At 58.3% G+C, this 26,362-nt stretch overlaps 1 protein-coding gene across 1 annotated transcript; it reads left to right on the top strand.

Annotated features, from left to right (window-relative positions):
* Positions 1–8,835: 8,835 nt before the first annotated feature.
* Positions 8,836–25,546, top strand: SLC7A10 (solute carrier family 7 member 10). Its single transcript, XM_001490117.7, has 11 exons — positions 8,836–9,142; positions 19,127–19,331; positions 21,503–21,654; positions 21,929–22,054; positions 22,125–22,278; positions 23,005–23,128; positions 23,209–23,312; positions 23,668–23,764; positions 23,981–24,130; positions 24,782–24,959; positions 25,200–25,546. Exons 1-11 carry the CDS (start codon positions 8,860–8,862, stop codon positions 25,328–25,330), a joined length of 1,704 nt encoding a protein of 567 aa, XP_001490167.4. The 5' UTR covers positions 8,836–8,859; the 3' UTR covers positions 25,331–25,546.
* The last annotated feature ends 816 nt before the right edge of the window (positions 25,547–26,362 follow it).

The following is a 26,362-nucleotide window of genomic DNA, read 5'->3' as shown; positions in this document are numbered from 1 at the left end:
GATCAGGACAGGGTGGCAGAGACCCGTGGAGACCTCAGCCCAACACCCAGAGTGGCTGGTGTCTTGCGGCCAGAGAGGTGGTCCCAGGAGGGTGGCCAGGGCTGAGGCGGGGGAGACCCTTCTCACATTGAGACTGCTCTTCCTCAGACCCTTCTGAGGGCACCAGGACCCCACAGGCCCTCTCTGGACAGGCTCCCTTGAAAAGTGGGCCTCCATCTCTCCAAAGCGGCTCAGCCCCCACAATGCAGAGAAGTTGGATCCCCCGCCCTCCCCACCGGCTCTGGCATCAGTTAGCACAGGGGATGCCCCCATAGGAGGGGGACTAGGTGTGAGCACCCAGAGGGCCATCCTGCCTGGGGTCCCATGTTCAGACTTTCCATGTGGTCACCCAGTGACATTCCCCACACATTTTCCCAGCTGCCCACAGGACGGAGGACGGTCCCGCCCACGGGATAACGTCCCACAGTGTCTCAAACCTGGCGATGTGCAAAGTCTGGTTTTCACATTAAAAGTGTTAGCTTCTTAGAAGGACATGCCTAGATTGCCCCCAATTTTGTAACTGGTTTTGACATTTCTTGGTGTTTGGAGGCCCCAGAGCCTCGGAGGGGCCTGTCTGGCGCCCAGCCCCACGGTGAGTACTCCCCACCAGCAGCGCCCGCTGCGCCGCCCGCGCCTTTCCCAGGCTCTCTGCCTCACCGCCTCTGGGCAGGTGAGGAAGCCGAGCCCACAGGGCCTGCAGAGCCCCTGCCCACTGGGCCGTGGTCGGCCTGTCGGGGCGGCTCCACTCAGCTATGAGAAAGGCCGGGACCCATCAGATAAGGCTCTGGGCCCTCCCCACGCCACCACCACCACACGAGGCTCTATCTCCTCCCGGTCCCTCCCAGCCCTGCCCCAAGCAGGTGCGCTGCACGGAATGAATTTCACTACGAGATCTCTCTGGTTTCACTATGAGTTTCCCGACCCAGGCCAGCACCCACGGCACCCGGGGCCTCCCCTGCATCTCTCAGGCCAGGAGGCAAACCTCCCCACTCAGGCTGCAGCAGGAAGGAAACGGGGCAGTCCTTGGGAAGGACTTCCCTGGCTCCCAGTTGACTCTGGAGGTCCCAGGAGAGGCTGGGTCCTGGTCCTGGGAACCTGGCCTGCTCTCCCCAAATCCCTAGGACAAGGTGCAGCGGAGGCCTGGATTCCTTGACGTTCCAGAGAGGCAAGCCACCAGGGTGCATCCCAGGGCCCCGGCCCAAGGTTGATGGGAGGCTGTCCTCTGGTGGCACCTTTTGGAATTGCAGGTAGTCCAGAGTGGAAGCCAGGGAGGCGGTGCCTTGGTCCAGGAAGCTGGCCCCACAGGATTTGAAGCTGGAGGGAGAGGACAGCCCAGTTCCAGAGCAGAGGCCTGAGCCCCAACTCCTCATGTTCCCTACTGGTCCCTGTTACCCACAGCCCCCCATCACTGACACGGGGCTGCCCAGGGCCATGCCTGTAGGGGCCTCAGGGGAAGACGTGGGGTGACACAGGAAGACATGACAGTCCCAGACTCCCCAACAGGTCACCCCTCCCCTCCATCTCCCTCTTCTGATGGTGGGCCCAGGAACCCTGGGGCCTGAGGAGCAAAAGGAGTCAGTTCAGGCCAGCTGTCCCCCTGAACAGGACAGGGCAGCTGTGGGCACCAAGGGGTCATGCACCGCCCCTCTCACTCCACCTCCCGGATGTTAAGTGACTCGTCCAGTTGAGAAGTCAGAGGGATAGCTGGGACTAGAACCTGTATCTCTCCGTTCCCAGGTCAGATACCTGGGAATCTTCTTTGAGGACCTACTATGTACCTTGGAGGAGCATTTGGCCCAGAGGGGAGAGAACAACAAGGAGAAGTGGGCACAGGAGAGGCATGTCATCCTGTCTGGGGACCAGGATGGCTTCCTGGAGAAGGTGCTAACCGAACTGACTCCCAAGGGACACGCGAGAGTGGAGGTGTGAGGTGGTGCCAGCCAGGGAGGCAGCACGGGCAAGGCAAATTGGGGACCAACATCTGAGCATGCGGAGCTGATGACAGTGGCTTTAAAGAGAGTGACCACACATACCGGTTTGCTCGGACAGCCTGCTTTACGCCTGCCATCATGGTGTAACTATTAAAGGCACTCCCTTTCATCTTTAAAAGTGCCCCAGTTTGGACAATAAGTTAAGTGGCCTCCCTACTGAGACGCCACTGTGGGGGCCGATCCTCAGCCCCGTGGCTCTACTGAGCAAGGACAGTTTGGGATGGGGGAGGGGGTGAGATCTGCACTTTGGACCAGTCCTGGGGTGGCAAAGAAGCTGTGTCAGCCTCAAGGAAAGGGTGGTGGTGGAGGGCAGCGGGTGGAGGGGTTCGTGGTATGCAGTGGCGAAGCGCCAAGGTGGGGGCAGTCGGAGCTCAGGGAGTGCAGCCTGGGATCTGGGTCTCAATTGCGGGGAGGGGGTGGCTCTGTGTGATGACACAGGCTTCATGTGATCATTCTAGAAGCACCAGATGTGCAGGCTGGGGCCCTTAGACCTGGGTAAGGTGCTCCCTGCCATGGATCCCACACCATGGAGAGCCAGAATGTCACTGGCACCAAATATAAAGATTTTTTTTTTTAATTTCAGTCTCGTAGAATGTTAAAGTTTGATAATTAATTGACCAAAGGTGAATGGAGGAAAAGGGACAGGTGTAATACAAGGGTCCTCCAGGCCAGAGGACGCTGGGCCAAGAGAGGTGAGTGTGTGTGCGTGTGTGTGTGTGTGTGCATGAGCATGCAGGGGTGGTCACAGCCTCTGCCCTGGAAACCAGAAAAGGTGATGATGCTTTCATTTAAGGCTGGCTGCCCTAGATCACCAAGGAGAATGTCCAGGCAGCCCGGCTTCCCCACATCTGTGCTTCTTCCACTCTGTTCCATAGCTATGTTTGGAGAGGGCCCAGAAATCCCAGATTGGAAAAGTGAGGTGGGAGAAAGGGTGACCAGGCCAGCCTCCGTCCCAGGTGTGCGTTAATGCTCAGGAGTCTTGGGCACGTCCCAGCTCCTACCCTGCCCCGCCTCAGTTGACAGTGACCATCAGGACTGGCCTGGGGACAGCATGCACCCGGGGAGTGGGCTGCCGGCCAGGTGTGAATGAGGGCTGGGTCACGGCGGAGCGTCATTTGTAACTTCCACATATTTGGGCATATGGTGTGTGGTCTGTCCTCCTGTCCTAGGAGTAATAGGGCTGGACATGTCCCCAGAGTGTCCAGGGAGGGTGCAGAGATGGGAGAGAGAAGGCAGGAAGGGGCAGCGACAGTGTCCAGGGCTGAGAACCCCAAGAGACAGGAGCAGAGAGGGGCCCCCGAGAACCAGCAATGAAAGGATGTTTGAGGCTTGGACAGGGAATGGTTTGGGATCAGGATGGTGGAAACCAAGGAGAAACTGAGGCTGCCTGAGCGGATACCCAGGCTGGACCTGCAGGTAAGAAGGAGAGAAGGGCTGAGGCTGGAACGGGGGTGGGGGTGCTGAGGGGGTTCAACACCCATGAGGAGCAGGCGGGGAAAGAGCAGCCCCAGAGACCCCCTCCACTCAGATCCCGTCCCACCCAGGGACCTGACCCAGGACATGTTTAATGTCCTATTCCTATTAAAATGAGTGTAATCTACATACAAAAAATTGCACAAATCATGAGTGTTCTGCTTGATGAGTTTTCACAAACTGAACATATTCATACAACCAGCACCCAGATAAGAAATGGAACCTGACCAGCACCCCAGAGCCTCCCTCAGGCCCCTCTGCATCCCAACCTCCAAGGGTCACCTCTACCTTGACCTTTAGCATCATACACTAATTTTGCCTGTTTTAGAACTTCATGTAAATGGAATCACCACAGAATGCAACATCATGTCCAGCTTCTTTTGCTTGACATCATGTCTAGGAGATTTATCCCCATCCTGGCATGGTAGTAATTCGTTCATTTCCTTTGCAGGAAAGGACTCCAGAATTTGAATGTACTCTGATGCATTTATCCATTCTTCTGATCATGTTTATACAGGTTTCCGGTGTGGGGCTACTGTGAAGAGCACTGCTAGGAATACTATTATAGACGTCTTCCAGTGCATTTATATATTTACTTCTGTTGGGTATTTACCTGGGAGTGCATCTTAGCCTGGGCTCCCCAGACAGAGTCTGAGGCTAAAGCTTAAGTAGGACTTCTTTTTTTTTTTTTTTCCCGAGGAAGATTAGCCCTGAGCTAACTAATGCCAGTCCTCCTCTTTTTGCTGAGGAAGCCTGGCCCAGAGTTAACATCCATGCCCACCTTCCTCTACTTTATATGTGGAATGCCTACCACAGCATGGCGTGCCAAGCGATGCCATGTCTGCACCCAGGATCTGAACCAGCGAACCCTGGGCCGCTGAGAAGCGGAATGTGCGCACTTAACCGCTATGCCACCGGGCCGGCCCCTTAAGTAGGACTTCTTAATTGGGGTGTGCAATCCCAGGGGATAAAAAGTGAGGGCAAAGGGAATGGGGCAGGGAAGGCAAGAGAGCCAATATGAGCCTGAGCTTCTGAGCTGGCCATCACTTGGCACCAAAAGCATCTGACTGCTGGGCCCATGGGCTCCTCCTGCGAGAGGCTTTATAACGATTGCGATTCGTGACAGTCCGTCTGGGTGGAGGAACGAGGAAGAATTTATCCACTGGCTCCCATCTGCCATTGGCAAAGAATAGGCGGAAGTGTGTTAACTCCCCTGCATTTTTGGCTACAAGTTCATGAGTGCCACGTTGGGCCCTCAGCATCTCATACGTCAGGGCTAGCAGACAAGCCCTGGGGGTGATGGGAGGTGCAAAGGCCTCCACAGCAAGCTGAGGCTAGAGGATCTGAGGTGGTACCCAACAGGTGTCTGATGCAGAATGAGGTTGCTAGGCCAAAGGGATTTAGAGATACTGCCAAATGACACCAATGTGCACTCCCTCCAGCAGGGAATGACAGTCCCGGGTTGCTCCACGTTCTTGCCAACACGGGTGTCTAATTTTAAGTGTTCTCGTGAATGTGCAATGGTATCTCATTCTGGTTTTAATTCGCATTTCCCTGATGACTAATGGGGTTGAACACCTGTTCAGGAGTTTATCAGTCATCTGAACATCCTCTTTTGTGAAGCACCTATTAAAATCTTTTCCCTATTGATTTGTAGTAGTTTTCATGTTTTTTAGATACAAATCCGTTATCAGATATATGTATTGAAATAACTTCTCTCCCGTGTGGCTTACTTTTCCCTCTCTTAATCATGCCTTTTGATTAACAGAAGTTTCTCATTTTAATGGAGTCCAATTTGTTACTTTTTAATACTTTTTTTTAGTACTTTTTTTTAGTACTTTTCGTTTCCTATTTAAGGAAATGAATCTATTCTCTCCCCTAAATCCTCTTCTGGCAGCATTGCTGTTTGCCCTTTCCCACGCACATTTACCTTATTTCACACGCACACCTGTGGAATCGGTTTTAGGGTACGGCGGAAGGTAGAGATGAAGAGTCTTTTCTTCTTCCCAATATGGATACTTAATTGATCCAGCACCATTTATTGAAAAGTCTGTCCTTTCTCCACAGCTTTGCAATGTTGACTCTGTAGTGACAAATCACGAGGCCGCAGGGGGATGGGTCTGTTTCTGCATTTTCTGTTTTGTCCCACTGATTGACTTGTTGATTTTTGCATCAATACCACACTATCTTCCTAACCTAACGTAACTCCTCCAACTCTGTTATTCTAAGTATGTATTTTAGAATCAGCTTGTCAAGTTTCACAAACACGCCCAAAACATCCAAGGCAACCACAGCAAAACCCTTTGAGATTTTGATCATAAGAGTATTGGACCTACAGATCAATCCTATAGATCAATTTGGAGAAAACCAACATCTTAAATTCGGATCCATGGACAGAGCATATCCCTCAATTAATTTACATCTTTTGCAATTTCTCTCAGGAATGTTTCATAGTTTTCTGTGTAGAAATTAATTCACTAGATTGATTTTTTTAGATGTTTTATTTTTGTGCTATCATAAATTTCATTTTCCAATCGTTGCTAGTATACAGAAATACATTAAGTTTTTGTATATTGAAGTTGTAGCCAGTGGCTTTCCTAAATAAGCTAATTAACATTAAATTTACTTATAGTTTTTTTCCTGGGTTTTCCACCCAATCGTGTCATATGTAAATGGGAATTTTATGTCTTCCTTTCCTATCTTCATACCTTTTTACTTCTTGTCCGAGTGGCTTCTTTCACTTAGTAACATGCATTTAAGTTTTCTCCATGTCTTTTCATGGCCTCACAGCTCATGTCTTTTAGCACGGAATGTGATTGCACTGTCTGGATGGACCACAGTTTATTTATCCATCACCTACTGAAGGACATCCTGGTTGTATGCAAGTTTTGGCAATTATGAATAAAGATGCTATAAACAGTCACCTACAGGTTTTTGTGTGGATATAAGTTTTCAGATCCTTTGGGTAAATACCAAGGAGCATGATTGCTGGATTGGATGGTAAGAGTATTGTAGTTTTGTAAGAAACTGCCAAACTGTCTTCCACAGTGGCAGTACCATTTTGCATTCCCTCCAGCGATGAATGACAGTTCCTCTTGCTCCAATCCTCGACAGCATTTGGTGTTGTCAGTGTTTTGGGTTTTGGTCATTAAAGGGCGTGCCTTTTCACTTCTTTTTCTTGCCTTATTGCACTGGCGAGGACCTCCAGCACAGAGTTGAATAGAACTCACCAGAGCTAACATCCCTTCTCATTTCCAGCCTCAGTGGAAAAGCATTCAACACTTCACCACCGGGCATGATGCTGGCTAGAGGGTTTTGCTTGTTGTTTTTTGTTTCTTGGAGGGTTTGGGGTTTGGGCAGGCACCTGTATCAGACTGGGGAAATTCTATTCTGTTTCTAATTTGCTAATTTTGTTTGTTTCAATCATGGATGACAGTTTTCTGAAGCTACTGGGAAGAGCCTATGGTTTTCCTTGTTTTTCTCTGTTAATGTGGGGAATGGTACTGACTCTGGGATGGTAAACCAATCTTACCAACCTTTTGCTCCCATTTTGGGTTTGCAGGTTCTAGTTCAGTTCCACTGAAATGACCTCCTGAGCTGTGGGCCTGGAGAGCAATACTCCATCCTGTGCTGTGCCCAGAGTCACCATTTCTCCCGAGACACACACGCTACACCGCAGGTGCCAGAGAGGCTCCTGGCCTCGGAGGATCCCGCCAAACCCTGAGCTCACTAGCCGTGGCTAGACCCTCTCCCAGCAGACTCCAGCGTGGCGAAGGCAAACGGAGGGAGGAGGGAGTCAAACCAGCAGGTCGAGAGCCCAGCCCCCAACCACTCACGACAATCAGGGGTCTCCGGAGCGCAGGCTGCCTCCCCCGGCCCCACCGCCTGCGCGAGGCGCCTTTAAGGGAGCCAGCCGCCGAGCGGTCTCTGGGGCCCGAGGCGGAGGCCGCCAAGAATGCCGCACTCGGGACTCCGACGGAGCGCGAGGGAGGAAGCTTCGCCTTCGCCGGGGCCTCCCCCTCCGCGTCCCCGCCGCACGTCCACCCAGGGTCATCCCGCCCCCGCCGCTCCTCGTCCGCCAAGCCCCCTGCACCGCCACGCTGGCACCTCGATGCTCCGCCCGCAGCCCGGAGCCGGACCCCACCCCCGGCCCGCCCCCAGTCCGCCCCGCGCCGTCGGACCCAGCGGGGGCCCCTGCGCGCCCCGAGGCTGCGGGTGGGGACAAAGACGGGGCGCCCGGCGTGGCCTCATCCGCATGCAGGGGACTGCGCGGCGCGGCGGCCGCCAGGAAAGGACAAAGACTGTTCTGCCGCCGGCCGCACCGTGCCAGGCTCGCCCCGCCCGCCGCCCCGGTGGCCCCCGACGCGGCCCCCCTTGTGTCTGCTCGGCGGGCCGGGGTAACACTGTCCGGACGGCTTCCGGGAGGAGGCAGCCTCGCTCGGGCCCTGCACGCCTGACCTCCTCCTGAGACCTCAGGGGTCATAGCCCCCTTCTCGGTACCTCCCGGGAGGTTGAGGAGGCCTCCTCTCCTGGAGCCAGGCTGGACTGCGCGGGGTCTTTGCCAAAGACCCGAGTTCTAGTCCACTGAGCCTCGACTTTGACCTGTGGCCAGGCCTCTGCCGGACGCAGTCCGGAGCCCCGCCGGGTGCAAAGAACTCCTTCCAGGACTCCCGCAAGGCCATGGGTCCTTGGGGCCCCTCTTCACCACGACCTTGTCTCCCCAGACTTTGGATGGTAGGTGCTTAGGGAAACCTGACCCCTCAGAGGAGCTCCTGGACGCAGCGCCCATGCCTGCTTGAACTATATATAGCTCACATCCCACCGTCACCGCCTTGGGAGCCAAGGAGACAGCAGGAAGGGTTTGTGTCTCGGCCCTGCCACTTGCTCGGTGATCTTCCTTACCCGTCTCTGGGCCGCAGCTTCCACCTGTAGAAGGGACCCAACCTGCACCCCTCTCCCCGCACACGCGCACTCGGGGGCTGTTGCAGGATCTAAGGGCTGTGGACGCGCTGGCACACAGTGGGTCCCAAAGCACAGACAGCTATTATTTTTGCCGGCTCCTCAGTCTCCTTGAGGGCAGGGACAGTCCTGCCTTTGAGCTCTGCTCCCCCACCCCCACCCCACGAGTGGATGTGACTCAGGCAGCGGGAGGGCCCCTTCCTTCGCTCAACTAGGAAGTTCTAACTAGATCTGCCTCAAGTCCTCTCCTTCCTTCCCAGACCCGGATCGGGCGGGCAGGGCCGCGGGGGGAGTCCCCTTTAAGGCAGGAGGGGGGAGGGGGCTGCAGGCTGGCCCTCCTTCCGCCCCTCCCTGGCCCCTGCCACCCCGGCCCAGGGCCCGGGCCCCGCGCCAGCGCATGCGCCCGCCGGTGGGCGCTGTCCGGGCTGCCAGGGCGGCGCGCGCACCGACAGACGGACGCACCGACGGAGCGGCGGCCGGTCGGACAGACGGGTCAGCGCAGGGAGCGGGGACGTGGCGGGACAGTGACATGGCCGGCCATACGCAGCAGCCGAGCAGGCGCGGGAACCCCGGCCCTGCGCCTTCGCCCTCCTCCGGCCCTGGCCCCGGCCCCGGCGCCTCGGAGCGGGTGGCGCTCAAGAAGGAGATCGGGCTGGTGAGCGCCTGCACCATCATCATCGGTGAGCGGGGCCCGAGGCGAGCGGGGGCCTGGGGCGGCAGGAACGAGGGGCACCCCTCTCTCCGGGCGCTCCTAAGGGTCTGCGACAGTGGGACCGTGGGTGAGGGGGTGCCCGGGGCACCTACGGTGTCGCCCTTCACACAGGGCTTCTTGTTCCCACCTTCCCAGGCACCCCGAATTTTTGTGCCTGAGGGAGGTGAGGGTCCCCTTCACCGCTGGAATCCTCCTGTCTTTACCTCATTGTGGGGCTTCAGCAAGACACTTAGCCTCAGTTTTCTCATCTGTGAAATGGAGATGACTATGGTCCTGCCTTGAGTGCAGGAGCCTTGCAGGTGTCGGGGCTGCACAGGCTGACCCCCATTGAGACCCCAAGTTCTGGCCTGTGGCTCAAACTGAGACCCTACTGTGTGCAGCGTCCTGGTGCCATGCATGTGGGTGATTTAGTCTTCAAAAGCAGGAGGGAATGTGGGTAGACTGGACAGGTAGAGCCAGCCCAGAGGAAAAATAGGTTCAGAGTGTATAGTTACTATAGAGTTTGGCAGCAGGACCCTGGGGGTGGGGGGCTGAGCAGCCAGTGAGCGGAGGTGCCAGTGCTGGGGTGGGCTGACCAAGCCTGCAGAAAAGCCAGCTGCTCCCTGGACTGGGATCCCAACAGGCACTCGCAGCCTCTGGCTCTCTGGCCTCAGCTTCCTCACCTGAGAATAAGTCCCTGTGTCCTGTCCCCATATGGCGACTTCTGGGTAGGCAGAGGACTCAGGGGACAGTGAGGACAGTAGTGGGATTTTCCTCCTTCTGTCACAGGGCATGAACACTGACTCCTCAGGAACTGGCTAACACAGACCTGTGCCTATGTCCACACCAGATGCCTCAGAGACCCTCCTGGGAGGGGTCTGTTCCATGCCCTGTGTCCCAGGAGACACGAGCTGGAGGGATGAATGACAGGGGAGGGATGAGTGGTCTTCTCCTCCCCAGCCAGTGGGAACTGCTTGTACATCCATTGCCCACCCATCCTCAGACCGCTGAAGATGGAGAAAGTTGGGGGCTCAGCAGGGCAGACCCCAGGGTCTCCACCTTCTCTTCCTCTGCCCCCAAACGGGGAGTTTCCGGGCCATGCCTGGGGTCTGGCTCTTGGCCATCCCCTGTACTCACACCGAGAGTTGCCCCGGAACACAGCCACTTGGCCGTAGAATGCTATCTTCCAGGAGATGGTCCTGTTCTGGCCCTGAGACCTTGGCCTAGAGTACCCCTGCTTGACTGTCTGCTGGGAGAAGGGGCTGGGGCAAGAGATTTGGCCAGGGTACTGGTTAGAGCTTTGCCCTGGCCCACACCCTCTCCCGGAGCTGTGTCCCCAGGAAGAGGAAGCCCACCCATCACGGATGGACCAGGGGGTCAAGAGGCTGACCATGCCTGGAGCCAGCTACACCTGGTGCCAGACAGGTGCAGGGAGAGACCCGGCTCTTCCTGGGCTGCCTCAGCTAAGCCCAGCATCCTTCAGCTGTCTTCCTACTTCGCCTCCTCCCCGTATCCCATCCCCTTCAGGTCGGGCAGAGGCTGCTGGCTCCTCTCTCCTCAAAAGAGGGCCCTGGTGGTGATGGTGGTGCAAGTAGAGGAGGTTAGCTCCACCATCACGCTCCTTCTCCGGGCCAGACCCTGTAAGAATTTCCCGTGCAGCCCAGCTCTGCCCTGACAGCTCCCCCACGTTTCAGTCCATGCTTGCTGTTCCAGGTCCACTGCCTCTTGGCCTCTAGACCTTGAAGGCTGAGCTGGGGTGAGGGGTGAGTTGGCCAAGGGTGGCAGACTCAGGAACAGAACCCAGAGGACCTGGCCCCAGCCCAGGACACTCAGTGGTGGTCTAAGTGGCCCCTGCATAGGGAGCTCTGAAGGGTTACATCCTGAGGAGGCTGGACTGGGCAGGAGACGGGCAAGGGAAGACTCAGCTCAGACCGGCAGGGGACAGGAGAGGAGGGAGGAGCCAGGTGTGGGCTGAGTCAGGGTCTGCACTGCCCTCCCCAGTTGATGCCCCAAAGGTCCCCCTCCCCATTCACTGTTCTGGGCGCCCACCATCTTACCCCACCCTCCTGCCCTGGGGAGCCTGGTCAGAAATGTCTGCAAAGTGTCATGAGTTCGCTTTAAAGGTCTTGAGAACTTTAGATCCCACCCCATCATCTTTCTTGCGTGTTACCAGCTACGGAACTTGTTATCTCCAAAGCCTCCAGGTAGAGGCTCCAGAAGATCGGGTAATTTTCCCCTTGTCCCCAGGCCCTGTCCCAGGCGGAGGGGCGGGGCCTTCAGGAAGGCAACTTTGGGCTGGAACAGACGCCGCCTAAAACATGTTTAGACAGCACCTGCTGGCCGCAGCAAGCATGACATGGGGGGAGCAGGCCAGCCTAGAGGAACATGAGCCACGGAGCAGGGGCTGTGCAAGACATGGCCACATCCAATATCTATTCAGAAAAACACCTCGTACGACATTATGAAAACGTGTTCCCCTTTCTCTCATTTGACTCTTATGCCCGCTTTGAAAGATGGGAATTTTTATACCCATTTTACAGATGTAGAAGTGAGGTTGGAGTTAAGTGACACTGCTGCAAGTGGTGGGCTTGGGGTTTGGAACCAGGTTTGGACTCACTCCCAGTCCAGTGCTCTTCTTCACACTGCTCTGGTGCTGGGAAAAATTGGGGCCCGATTCAGAGCCCTTGATGGGGAAGGTTGGGGATTGAGCTGGGAGCTCATTCGACCAGGATTCCCTGAGCTGCCCGTTCTGCTATGGATGGATGAACAAACAGACGGAGAGAAGAATGCCCCTGATTCTCCCAGCCCCACCTGGGGCTGTGTGTACAGGGTCTCTTGTCCTGACTCAAGGACCTCGGCCTGCTCCTCTCCTGCTCCACACCCAAGGAAGGGACATGCCCAGGTCGAGCAGAGAGGGAGGCACCCTGGGCCTGCTGACCAGGCTGTGCTCTCCTCCACTCTCTCCCTCTGACTCGGGCATCCACCCAGCCCATGCAGGTGTTTGTGGGGCAGGCTCAAGTATGTTCAGGACTCAGGGGTCCTCTTCATGAACCCTGTCTCCTTAGGAGCCAATCCCTGCTCATTCAGCCATGGCCAGCTCCGTCTCTGTCGCCTCCAGGGCTGGAGGTAGCTAGGCTGCTCAGAGGATGGCCCTCTCCAGAAACCCGGCCCCTCCTCCCTGGGACCCTGAGGAGACGTAAAACCACACAGGAGCTTGTCTGTGCCTCACCACAGCCCCAGTTTACAGATGAGGAAACTGAGGGCCTGAGGCTGCAACCAGCCCAGGAGCAGATGCCCTTGGTGTGCCTTGGGACACTGCTGGGAGCCAAGGCAGCTCCTGCTACAAGAGTGGGGGCCTGCCAGCACTGGACACACTCATTCATCTATTCAACAATTAGGTACTGAACAGGGCTGAGCACTGTTCTAGGTGCTAGAGACACAACAAGGAACAAGACAGACAGAATCCCTGTCCTCCCAGAGCCGACATTCCAGCCGGGAAGGCAAAGAGCAGACAAGATAAACACACTGTATGTTCCGCCGACGTGGTAATAAGAGAGAGAAAATTAAGGCAAGAGGGAGCATTGTAGGTGGGAGAGGTGTGAGGAGTGGGATGGGGTCCAGTTTGTGCGGGTCTTGCAGACCACAGTAAGGACTTTGCCTTTTTCTATTTGTGACATGGGAGCCCTGGGAGGACTTTGAGCAGGAGAGGGATGGCATGGGATGGCATGGCAGGGGATAGGATTGGATGGCATTGGGTTGGATGGCATGAATGCAATAGAGTGGCATGGCATGGGATGGGATAGGAAGGCATGGGATGGGATAGGAAGGCATGGGATGGCATGGGATGCTATGGCATGGGATGGCATAGGAAGGCATGGGATGGCATGGGATGATATGGCATGGGATGGGATAGGAAGGCGTGGGATGGCATGGGATGGGATAGGAAGGCATGGGGTGGGATAAGAAGGCGTGGGATGCTATGGCATGGGATGGGATAGGAAGGCATGGGATGGCATGGGATGATATGGCATGGGATGGGATAGGAAGGCATAGGATGGCATGGGGTGGGATAACAAGGCATGGGATGATATGGCATGGGATGGGATAGAAAGGTGTTGGATGGCATGGGATGGGATAGGAAGGCATGGGATGGCATGGGGTGGGATAGGAAGGCATGGGATGGCATGGGACGGGATAGGAAGGCGTGGGATGGCATGGGATAGGATAGGAAGGCTTGAGATGGCATGGGATGATATGGCATGGGATGGGATAGGAAGGCGTGGGATGGCATGGGATGGGATAGGAAGGCATGGGATGGCATGGGATGATATGGCATGGGATGTGAAAGGAAGGCATGGGATGATATGGCATGGGATGGGGTAGGAAGGCGTGGGATGGCATGGGATGGGATAGGAAGGCATGAGATGGGATAGGAAGGTGTGGGATGGCGTGGGATGGCATGGGATGGGATAGGAAGGCATGGGATGGCATGGGATGGGATAGGAAGGCATGAGATGGGATAGGAAGGTGTGGGATGGGATAGGAAGGCATGGGATGGCATGGGATGGGGCTCATAATGGAGAAGAGGGAGTGGGCATCAGGGGCAGAAGCAGGGAGCCTGGTAGGAGGGTAGTTGAGTCACCTGGGTAAGAGACGAAGAGCAGGGTGGCGGCAGTGGAGGTGCTGAGAGGAGGTTAGGTTCTGGGTATGTTTGGATGATAGACCCAAAGGATTCGTGATGCACTGGACATGAGGTAGGGGAGAAAGGAGGAGTCAAGGGTGACACGAGGTTTGGGACTGAGCACCTGGGAGCACGGTTTGCCATTTATTGCCCCGGGAGGACTGCCAGAGGAGCAGGTCTGGGGGAAAGGCGGTGAGCATCAGGAATCCCACTTTGAACGTGTGAAATTTGGGATGCCCGTTTGTTGAGTAATTGGCTGGATGTACAGGTTTAGCATAGTGGAGAGGTCCCGGCTTGGGATATAAATTTGAGGGTTGCCAGCGGAAGCTGGGGGACTGGATGAGGTCTCCAAGGGACTGAGCATAGAAAGAAAAGGGCAGATGCCCCAGAACTGAGCCCCAGGCACCCAACTTCTGGAAGTCAGGAGAGAGAGGAAGCAACCAGCAGAGGAGTCAGCCAGGCGGGAGGAAGGCCAGGAGGCTGAGTGAGGAGGGGATCAACCTGCCAGGCGCTACTGATGAGACAAGTCAGATGCAGCCTGGGGCTTGACAGCTGGATCCAGCAGCGTGGAGCTGCTCGGTGACCTTGATGAGACTCAGCCTGGAGACGAGGCACAGGAGGCCGGGCTGGGCTGAGGGAGCCAGGCAGAGTGTGCTCCCCACTTCTACCATCCCTCTCTCAAAAGGAAAGTGGGTTACCGGTTGGCGATTCCAAGCATGTCCTGGAAACGTGCCCACCCACCTCCCTGGAGTTCTGTCAAGACCTCAGTGGGCCCTTCTGTCCCCCTGGAGGGGTGCCTGATGCATATCACCGTTAGGACACTCATGTGCTTGGAGGCATAGGCTTTGCCCAGGGTGACAACAGGGCCCCCAAAGCAGGGCTCTGGCTGCTCACCCCAGGGTATCGAGGTCCCATGTGGATGAGATCTCCAAAGGCCAGATTGGGTGGCCTAGGGTGTCTCCAAGGTGGGTGACAATAGCGCTTCCTAGGGCCTCCAGTGTGCCATGCCGAGTGGGAGCCTGCCCACATCCTTGCCTCTTCTCCCCATTTTACAGATAAGTAGGCTAGGAGAGGTGAAGTCCCTATCCACAGTCACCCACCCTGAGCAATCTGGTAGTCGAACCCCCACTAGTTGGGGGTTCTCAACTAGTAAGGGCCCTGCCTGTGGCTTCAGGAACCTTGGGACCTACCAACTTCAAATGGGAATTTGCAGTTCTTGCCCAGTGGCCTCATGGGTCATATCCTAGTGGGGAGGGGCTAGGACCCATTGCCCGGGGCAAGGGAAGGAGGCCTGGCCCCTGGCCAGCCCCTGATCAGGCCCAGGAGCACCGGAGCTGCCTTCTGTCGGGCCAGCGAGCCAGTGTGACAGGAGGCGGCCCCGTCACAATCATGCTCGCTGAAAGAGGCACGCGTAAGATGCCCTAGGCCCCAGGGGCTCCCTGTCCTTTTTGGGGGCTCAGCCCCTTCCCTCTGGGAATGCAGGGTCCACCTAGGGTGGGGAATAAAGGGATCACTTCCTGACTGTCCTCCAGGTACCATGGGAGTGGGGCAGGGTCCAGGGTATAGGGGTCAAGGTGGGAGGTCAGGGAGGGCTTCCTCGGGGGTGGTGTTGCTTCTGGGAGGCCAGTGAGCTGAGGAGAGACCTGCCGCAGTGGAGGACAAGGGGCCCTGAGCAGACTGTTTCCGTGGGCCCCGAGCAGTCGTGCAGGACACGTCCACCTGCTCAATGCCTCTGCCAAAGTCAGGGTTGAACCAGCCCTCTGCCAACCCCTACCCCAGTGGCCGTACCTGGCAGAAGGGGAAACTGAGGCACAGAAGGGCAGCACTGGCCTGAGGTCACGCAGCCAACTCCTGAAAGTTTTTAGGGATGAGAGGTGGTGCTGGCGGCCTGGCCTGACAGGACCTCGTTGCCCCCTCCCCAAATCAGACTGCGCATTCCGCCCCCACACACTGAGGGCAGCTGGCTCCTTCCACCAACATGACCTCCACGGTCCACCCCTGCGACCTCCATGGTCGGCCGCTGCCTCCCAGAAATAGGTCAGCGACACGGCAGCGGCCAGGGGAACAATGGCCCTTTCTTCGTTCCTCCGTGGAGCCGGGTAAGCCCCATCAGGCCAAACATCTTAATGTGATAAAAACCACCCAGCTCAGGCTGAGGGGAGAGGGCAGAAGGAGACTGGAGGGGGGCTCCTGGGAAGGGGAATCCCATCCTCGCCCACCTGCCTGGGAGCTCTGGCCCCGCCAAGGACCCGCCGGGACCACAGAGAAGCCATCTCATTGTGTGGATAGGAATGTGGAGGCCCGGGAACCTGCATTTCTCCAGCCCACCGTGGGTCTGACCCCTGACTCCGGGCTCATCCCACATTCCCTGGTTCCTCCTTTGCCTCCAGAACAGGATCCTCCAAGGGCTGGGTTTGTCCACTGCTGTTCCCCAAATCGGGCAGAGCTGATTCTGAGGCCTGAACATGAGGGCTGAGAGGCAGGCCTGAGCCCGCCGCCACCAGAGGGCTGGGCAGGCACCCCTGCAGCTCCGAAGTCCCTTCTCCACACCCCCTGTCCTCATGCCAGGGCTGGAGGCCCCCACCTCTGTCCTCAGCATCCTGCCTCTCCTCTTTGCCCTCTGCTTCTCACCCAAGCCCGCGGCCCCTGTTGCTCCCTCCAGAGCCCACACGGTGCCAAGTACAGCCAGTGGACCTTGATGGGGTTTTCTGCCACCTGCCGGCACAAACCTGGAGCAGATGCTGGAGGTTGTCCAGGCCCAGGGGGCGAGGCCCCCAAGGACCTCAGAGACACCAGCTGGCACACATGTTCCTTTGAGCCACATGGGCAAGAAGTTCTGCACTGTACCTGAGGCCATTTGTTCAAAACATAGTGCCCCCGCCCACCCCCTAGATCCCAGCATGGGAGTTTCCAGCCACCAGGCACAGGCTAGTGATGTGTCCCTTTCAGACCCCAGCCTCAGAGGACGAGGAGCCAGGTATGGCTTCCCCAATGGCTATGCCGTTGAGGCCCTCCCAGGCTGAGTTGTGCAGTGTGGTGGGCTCCCCACAGGGTGGGTGGCCTGGGGCTCTGGATGCCCCCAGCTCCTTCCAAGGCCACCCAGCCCCCGCTGGCTTCCAACCTCACTGGCTTTTGGCAAATCCCACTCCACCAGGTCCTGAGAACAGAGGCTCTGCTGCCGGAGGGAGTGAACTCAAAGGCCCTTTAGAAACCCGGCAGCCCATCCAGGCCCTGGACCCCTGTGGTGGATGAGGGAGGTGACCCTTGTGCCCCTGGAAGGAGGCTGAGGACACAGCTTACCTCTGGGGACTTGGGGACAGGAATTCCTTCATCCTTATCTGGATGCATTTAGGGCTCCTGGGATGTGACTGGAAAACCAAGTGGGGCATCGTGGCCATCCAGACTGGAAATCTGTGTCGGCCAGGGGTGGGGGTAGGGGGAGCACCGTGGACAAGGAATGCATGCAGATTGGCGGCCACAGCTGTGTCCCTGTCCAGACCCGCCTGAGGACCTGGCAGGTGGAGCAGGCAGGCTCTGCCACGATGGACGTGTGCTCCCCCCAAGGGCCCTGACCAGCAGGGCAACCTTGTCAAGGGGCTGAGCCCTGGATCCCAGCAGTCTTGCTCATCTATTCAGGTGGCCTCTGGGTTTTGGGATTATTTTCTCTCAGGCAGGCCCTAGTGCAAATCACCAGTGATATGACCTGATTTATTTGCATAGATGGTGAGACTCAGGCTACCCAGAATATTGCCCTCTTTGCCCTAACTGCCAGGGAGCTCAGGGCTAAGTGGGCACTCAGAGTCTTGCTCATCCTGGGAACCTACTCTGCAGACCACAACTTGGCCCTCTGTGCATTTCCTCTTGTTCCACTCCCAGACACCGTGAGTCAACGGAGCACCCCACCCCCATGCCCATCCTTCCAAGACTCAGAGTCGGCCCTGGGGGCAGGACAGGCCTTCTGTGACCACTCGCAGCTGAGCCTCAGAAGCTGGCCACCCCCTCTTCCCCTCCTCACAGTCCCCCCCCCCACCCCGAGGAGGGCCGAGTGGATACTGCTGTCCCCAGTCATCAGGGCATTGGTGCCACTTTGGGTATCGGGCCATTTACTCATCCATCAATGTACTCAACAGATAAGTATTGAGCACCTACTGTGTGCTGGGGGACAGAAGAGAGCAGGCGAGGCTGCAGACAGCTCGTACAGAATCGTGCAAAGGGGGATGCAAAGTGCACCCGGATATGGCTGTGGATGAGCTGAGGGCTCCCATACTGCATCTCACTGAATCCTCACAGTAACCCCATTGTACAGACAGGACTCAAGAGATGGCCTGACGGGCTGGGGTCCCAGGCCTCCTGAGCCCCCGCCGGGATTTCCCATTGTGCTCCTGGGATTAAAGCAGTGACCACTGTACCACTGTTTGCAACCAGTGGGCTGTCCCAAATGGAGAGGCAGTCTGTGTAGAGACCCCAGGCCCGGCCAAGAGGCTCTGCCAGCCTGCCATTCCTTCCATGATAGCTGCTGACCAACCCCCAGCGCTGAAAATGCACCAGTTACTCTCCCTCACCCCACTGGCCCTTGCCCAGGACCTGAAACATTTCACAGTGCCAGGAAACAAGGTCTCTTCTGAGTCGGTGTTGGCAGCCTAGGTCCTAGGTTAGGGAGGAGCCCAAGAGGCAGGCAGAGGGAAGGGGAGATGGAAGATAAAGAAGTAAAGTACAGGGCAGGGTTTTGTGGGACCACGAGCCTGAGGAAAAGGAAGAGGAGCCCAAAGCGGCATGGTCAAGGAGCGCTTCATGGAGGAGGTGCCACTCCCTGAGTTTGAACTTGGGAGAAGGTCATGGTCAGGGCCTTGCTTTAGGAGGCCAGCTGTGGCCAGCAGGTTGGAAGAAGGACAGGTGGCTGGAGGCTATAAAACTAGGTCCTGTGGGGATGCACAGGAGTGGTGCCACTCTGCCATCACGCAGGTGTCCGAGCCCCCCTCGCTTGAGCTTGCTCCGCCTCATAGGGTAAGTGCGGGGCAGAGGAACTCGGATCCATGTCCACAAGGGGAGCCTGACTGGATGGACAAGGTGCCATTTCCCATGCCAGCGACTGGCGAGAGGGAGAGGATGAGCCCCGAGTGGGACCTGCCAGGTTTGAGGGACCCAGTGGCATCCTCGTGCCTCCGGGCCCACCCCCTCTCTCCTCCAGGGAGCAGCCTGGCCCCCTTCCTCACTGCAGCATCCGGAGCCCCCCAGAGGCTGGGCTGCTGAGGGGTCCCCAGACCTGATACCCCCCCATCTCTCCCCGTGCAGGGAACATCATCGGCTCGGGCATCTTCATCTCCCCCAAGGGAGTCCTGGAGCACTCAGGCTCTGTGGGTCTGGCCCTCTTCGTCTGGGTCCTGGGTGGGGGCGTCACTGCCCTGGGCTCCCTCTGCTACGCGGAGCTGGGAGTCGCCATCCCCAAGTCTGGAGGGGACTACGCCTATGTCACCGAGATCTTCGGGGGCCTGGCTGGGTGAGTGTGGGGCACCAGTGATGTGGGGGGCCACCCTCCCAGGAGCAGGCGGCCAGTGGGCCCTGGGCCTCGGTTTCTCCTTCTGCTTCTCACGTCACAGGGAGGTCATGGGGGTGGATGGAGGGAAGGGGGTGGGGTGTTAGGCAGCCTTCCAAGGCCAGGGTGGATGAGACCAATGCCTCCCTCACTCCAGCTGGACACTCCAGCTGGCCCCTTGACCTCTCTGTGTTTCCTTTTAAATAGAGCTCCCTCTAAGCCCCACTTCCCGCCTGGGTGTTTGTGTGTGGAAAGGCCTTATTATCTGAAACCTCTAGACAAAGCCAGCATCCAGGCAAGGACGGCCATGATTTTAGTAAACCCATATGCAGGGGGAGGGGACATGGTGTTCTTGTGCAGCCTTGCAAGAGCTCCCCTTTAAATAGTTCCTGACATTCCTTTATTCACCAGTGAACACTAGCTGAGCACCTACTGTGTGCTGAGGGCTGGGGATGCAGTGATGAAAAGGTCCATCCTTGTCCTCAAGGTGCTCACGGTGCAGAAGGGAAACAGCCCCTCCGACGTGCTGAAGACCTAGAGGACCCTTCCTTGGAGGGGCTGTGTGAGAGGCAGCGGCCCAGCAGCCAAGAGAACGGGGTGCCCACCACCTAGGGAAAGCTTCCAGGGAGAAACCACGTTTGCACTAAGGCTTGGAGGAAGGGCGTGGAGGGGGAGCGTGTACAGAGAGTAGTGGCCTGGGTGAGCTCGGGCAGCTGTCTGCCGTGGCCAGAGGTCAGGTCAGATCTGAGACTTGAGGGGCATGAGGTAGGCTCAGGGCGGAAGGGGGTTAAAGCTATTGCAGTTGTCCAGCTAAGCCATGCCGAGGGCCGGAATAATGGCACAGGAAGATTCCAGAATCACTTAGGAGCCTAAATAGGCAGGATGTGGTAGGCAGTGTAGCATGAGGGAGAGGTGGGTGTGGCAGGGGTGACACTCACTTTCCCATTGGAGAGGCTCCATAGATGGCAGGTCCTGGCACGGTGCGGGGAGCTTCCGGGGTGGGGCTCATCATGTTGGTTGAGTCTTGGGTGGGGGGTATGGAGCTCAGAGGAAAAGTCTGGGCTGAAATATATGAAGTTTGGTTCTGAGGGCCGTGGTCAGTGACCTTTACTGGGTAGCCGTGGATGGGGTCCTGGCAGGGTGTGCACAGCCCTGTGGGTGTGTCCATGGGTGCTCTCCTCTGGGGAGAGGGTCCTCAGAGGGGGCCTGAGATCTGAGAAAGTAGAAGAATCGTGCTGTGCAGCTGTAGAGAAGACTAGGGAAGAAGGTGGGAGGGAGGAGAGGGCCCAAAACTCTACCAGAGGGGCACCCAGCATTGGGGGGGGCAGAGGGGAGCACCCGGCAGGGGAGGAGGGCCTTGGAGCCAGGATGTCCCAGAAGCCAAGGGGTTTGGGGAGGTGGTGCAAAGCAAGGAGTAGGAAGCAGGGCTAGAGAGAAAAGTGAAGACCAGGGGGAAGCCACCGAACTTGGTGCCCCAGAGGTCGATGGTGTCTCTGGATGAGGTGGTCCCCACCCTTGAGGGCCGGACGGGGGTTAGGACCACCCCAACAGACAAGCCCTCCCCTGGGTGCAGGCAGAGCCCCCGGGAATAGGTCAGGCATCCCAGCTTTGAGCAGAACCCCTCCTCCCACATGGGCACCCCACAGAGATGAGATTCAGGCAGAAGGGACATAAATTACTCCCCACCTCCAGCCGGGGCTCTTTGTGACGTCAGGTCCCTTGGGGGATCACTGCCCAGCATCAGCCATCTGCAGCCACAGGGTTTTGGTGAGAGCTGCGGCTGGAGCCATGCCTGGGGGTCCTGGGACAGCCCACCCCAGCTCAGGAAACAGCCTATGTCCGGGGGCTAGGTGGCCACTAACAAGGTGGTTGGTTCCCGAGTCCTCCTCGACGCCTGCCCCAGGGCAGCCCACAGCTGTTTGCTGAACACTGTCTCTGTTGAAACAGTCCATGAATAGAGCAGAGACCTCAACAGGGTCAGCCCTGCCTCCCTGGACTGAAACTGGCTTCTGGCACCCACACCAGCCCTTGGGTACCAGGGCCCAGGGTGCAGCCCTGCTCCGCTCCACACACCCGGGCCGGCCTGGCCAGGAGGGCACCGGCTGCCTGTGCCACCAGGCCTTTCCTCATTCCAGCTTCCTGCTGCTCTGGAGCGCCGTCCTCATCATGTACCCCACCAGCCTGGCCGTCATCTCCATGACCTTCTCGAACTACGTGCTCCAGCCCGTGTTCCCCAACTGCATCCCCCCGGCCGCTGCCTCCCGCGCACTCTCCATGGCCTGCCTGAGTGAGTGCCCGCCTGTGGGGCCGGGCCCAGCCACTGTCCCCAGAGCAGCTGGACTGTTGGGCCCCAGCCTGCTCCCTGCCCCCGTATGGGAGGACCAGGGGGTGGGGGGACTCCTCCAGCTCCAGCCCAGTAAGGCGGGCCTCAGGGGTTGGGCTCCTTGCACTCCAGCTGCACAGGAGGCTGCCCTGCTGCAGCCCGGACTGGACTTGCCTCTGGCCCACCACAAGGGGCTCAGCCCCAGGCGCCCACTCACCCGCCCACCCTTCCTCCCCAGTGCTTCTGACGTGGGTGAATAGCTCCAGCGTGCGCTGGGCCACGCGCATCCAGGACATCTTCACTGGTGGGAAGCTGCTGGCCCTGTCACTCATCATTGGCGTGGGCTTTCTTCAGATCTTCCAAGGTAGGGCCGGAGTGGGGGCTGTGCCCTGGGCTGGGGAGGCGATGCTGACGCTTGACCTCTGGACCCCCAGGACACTTTGAGGAGCTGAGGCCCAGCAATGCCTTCGACTTCTGGATGACACCCTCCGTGGGTCACCTGGCCCTGGCCTTCCTCCAGGGCTCCTTTGCCTTCAGCGGATGGAACTTCCTCAACTATGTCACTGAGGAGCTGGTTGACCCTCGAAAGTGAGTGGGACACCTGGCCAGGCCCTGGGAAGGCGCAGAGTGTGGCAGTGGGTGAGGCAGCCTCTCTGCAGACTTGTCACCTGCGGCTTGGTCTGATCACCTGCCTGACCATGCCACTGCCCCACAGGAACGGCTCTGGAAAGAGCCGGGACGCATGTGTTCCAGCCTGGCTCTATCCTGTATGGCTGTGGACAAGTCACGGCCCCTTACTGGGCCTCAGAATCACTCAGTATCATTGTCCTGTTGTAAGTGGATCTAGCTATTTGCATTTAGCCAAAAATTATACATGTGCACACAACATGGTCCCTACAGACGAAGCCAATGGCTCCATCTGATGCTTAGCCAGGGATCCTGACAGTGAACAGTTGTAGCTAGGGCCAGAGCTAGGGCCTATGGGAAGTCCCAGGGGGCCCCCAGGTCTGTGGACTGGGCTGTCAGGGCACTTTTGGGATTTTCAAGGCTGATTTTGGCTGTATGCAAATAGGGTGCGATGTGGCCCCTCCCCCAACCGCCTGTCCTGCCACCGCCTGTGCGCGGGCTGGGGCTTGGGGTGGGGGAGATGGACAGCCATGCTGCCCCTTCCTTGCCACAAAGCCCCCAGCAGACGCAGGAGGAGGAGACTCAAAGCTCCTCCCATTGCTGCCTCCCTGGCTCCCCTCTCACCTCTGGGCCCCAGCCCCGAGGCCCCCGAGGGCTGACGCTGGCGCACTCTACCACTGCCCCCAGGAACCTACCTCGCGCCATCTTCATCTCCATCCCGCTGGTGACCTTTGTGTACGCCTTCACCAACGTCGCCTACTTCACTGCCATGTCCCCCCAGGAGCTGCTGGCCTCCAACGCAGTGGCCGTGGTGAGTGGGGCCCTGCTCGGTCCCTGCCCCACCCGGCCCCGCCCGGCCTCACGCACCACCTCTTTTCTGTGCCCACCCAGACCTTCGGGGAGAAGCTCCTGGGCTACTTCTCTTGGGTCATGCCCGTCTCCGTGGCACTTTCCACTTTTGGAGGGATCAATGGCTACCTGTTCACCTCCTCCAGGTGACTGGATTGGGGACTGAGGGGTCAAGGGGAGGTCAGACAGGTGCCCGGGCACGTGAGCAGTGCCAGGGACCAGAGGAAGTGAAATCTTGCCAGGTGGGGCCCCCCTGAAGCTGGGACAATGAAATCCCTGGTAACAGATGTCCGAACCCAACTCTGAGGGACAGAAAACAAGAGGGAGGCAGGCTAGATGAGGGGAAGAACTGCCCAGTGGGGCTGCTCGGGCCTGGAGCAGAGGGTCAGAGGTGACAGCTCAAGAGGGACATCAGGTCTAGAGCTGAGGTCTGGGCTCTGGCTGTCGGGGAGGCCCAAGGCCGGGCTCATGGTCCATCTCCATCTCTGTCCCCACCCCCAGACTGTGCTTCTCTGGAGCCCGAGAGGGGCATCTGCCTAGCCTGCTGGCCATGATCCACGTCAGACACTGCACCCCTATCCCTGCCCTCCTCGTCTGCGTAAGTTGGGGGACCTGGGCTGGCAGAGTAGGGAGCCAGGGCCCCCCAGCAGCGTGGGTGATGGTGGGAGTCAGCCCTGGCCCCGGGGGCAGCCCACAGAGGGAGAGGGCAGGTCCAGGGCTCCAACCACCTGGTCTGAGCCACAGGCCCAGGGCAGCCTGCAGGGCTGGCAGGGGGCAGGCGGGGAGGCCGGCCTCAGCCCCAGTCCTCTCCCAGTGCGGGGCTACGGCAGTCATCATGCTCGTGGGAGACACATACACGCTCATCAACTACGTGTCCTTCATCAACTACCTCTGCTATGGAGTCACCATCCTGGGCCTGCTCGTGCTGCGCTGGAGGCGGCCGGCGCTCCACAGGCCCATCAAGGTAAGGCCCTCCCTGGGGAGCGCAGGCCAGCCCGTGAGTCGGGAGCTGTCAGAGTCACCTCTTCTCCCACGTGGGCGCCCAGGGCAGGCGGTGACAGCGATGGGGAGTCCCGGTGTGGCCACGTGCTGGCCCCACTCGGGGCTTTGGGTGCACTGACGAGTTCAGTCCTCTTGACAAGCCCGTGAGGTGGGGGCTTTGAATACTCCCGGTTTATGGACGGACACATGAGGCTGAGAGACTTGCTCACAGTCGCACGGGATCCCACAAGCCCACACAAAAACCGAAGGCCCTAAAGCGAGCAAAAGGACAAGTCCTCCTGTTTGCATACAAATCCTCAAGCTGGAGAAGTGCTCAGGGCCCGAAATGCGAAACACCCAAACAATTGACCTTCAGCCAAGTGCAAGCGGCAGGTCCACAGACAGTCACTGTGTGGAGCTCAGAGCCACTGAAACTTTGACAAATCCTCAACTGTTTGGCCAACTGGCCATCCATGAATTGGCTTCCAGCATGCTGGGCTGCTGCCAGAAGGGGGCGGCTCAGGCCTCAGCTCCCAGGACAGGGTGGAAAGCTCTCCGGCCCCTGGGAGTGGTGGGGCAAGAGAGCAGAGCTGGGCGTCCTGCGCCATTGGCACTGCCACTCGCTCTCCCCCAGGTGAGCCTCCTCATCCCGGCCACGTACTTGGTCTTTTGGGCATTCCTGCTGGTCTTCAGCTTCATCTCGGAGCCTGTGGTGTGTGGGGTCGGCATCGCCATCATCCTCACGGGGGTGCCCATTTTCTTCCTGGGAGTGTTCTGGAGACGCAAACCAAAGTGTGTGCACAGACTCACAGGTGAGCCAGCAGCCTCCCCCAGGTGGCGGGGCCTGGAGATGGGACCCTCTTGGGGGCTCGCCCGAGAGCAGGGTCTCCCAGCAGCTGCAGTGGCAACACAGAACCCAGCCACCACCGAATGCCTCCCTACAATGTAGCGCAGGTGTCCAGGACGCCCTGCAGAGGGAGCAGCTCCCTGAGGGCCCTGCCCCCGGGGTCAGACCACAAGGTCCATCCGTCTGTCTATCTGTCTGTCCTCAGAGTCAATGACACGCTGGGGCCAGGAGCTGTGTTTCGTGGTCTACCCCCAGGACGCCCCCGAGGAGGAGGAAAATGGCCCCTGCCAGCCCTCTGCACTGCCCGCCACAGACAAACCCTTGAAGACACAATGAGACATTTGTGGAGCCTAAAGCAGCTGTTTCTGTTTACATGTTGTTTATTGAGGAGGTGTTTTTGCAAAAAAGTTTCTTTTTCTCCTGGAAAAAAAGAGATCCAACTCTGAGGGGCCTGTGGTAAGGAAGCCCTGAAGATGTGGACTGGGCCCCCTGTCAGCGCTGCCCTGCTAGCTTTTCCTGGAAAGGTCTGTGAATAAAACAGGGCTGGAGGTGCGCTTGTCTCAGGTGAGTCCTGGGCATCGCTCGCAGGGGCCCTGGCGGGGCTGGCTGGGGAAGGTGCCTGGCTGGCCCTGGAGGAGCTCTGCCGCTCGAGCCAGGCACTCCCTCCCTCATGGGGTCCAGAGCCACTCTGGTCCCAAAAGGACATCAGGATTGGGATGCAGCTGAGTGTGCCCCTCCCCAGGCCCTGAGGCCAGCTCGAGGCTCAGCCACTTGGGAGAGCCCAGGGATTCCCACTAGAAGTGCTTCTCTTCCCATAAATCCCCAGGTAGCAAGGGTTGGGACTTCAGAGCCCACGGTGGGGAGACTGATGCCCTGAGACAGGACAGGATGCATTTGGCCACTGTCAGTTGGTGCCTCGGCCTCTGCCCTGAGAAAGCATCGAGCAGCCTCTTCCAGGGGCCTTGGCCTGCAAGAGACCCATGGGCCTTCTCTACCCCATGCCCACATTCCCAGGCCTGCCCTTGTGCCCAGGAGATGGGCCTCTCAGCGAAAAGGCAAGGGGCAAAGGGCATCAGCCTGGCCACGTCCATGCTGATACTGCAGGCACGAGGATGGGGCCAGAGCCTCCTGGCGCAGCTCCTCAGGGGCCTGCTGGACCAGGTCCACATGCCCATGGCCCTGCTCAGTCCGGACACGGCCCTGGGGTCCCACCTGATGATGAAGCGACAAGCCACAGAACACACTGCAGGGAGCCCTGCCCCGGCCTGCCGCCTCTCTGGAAATGGATTCCCAGAATGGAGTGGGAGGACATAGAACTGGGACCCCATAAAGGCGCTGGAGCCAGGCCCCCCTCCCCACTTCAAGCCC

Source organism: Equus caballus, chromosome 10, assembly GCF_041296265.1.
Source record: "Equus caballus isolate H_3958 breed thoroughbred chromosome 10, TB-T2T, whole genome shotgun sequence".
Classification (NCBI taxonomy): domain Eukaryota; kingdom Metazoa; phylum Chordata; class Mammalia; order Perissodactyla; family Equidae; genus Equus; species Equus caballus.
The sequence above is the reverse complement of the archived record's forward strand: the minus strand, read 5'-3'. Positions and strand labels throughout refer to the sequence as shown.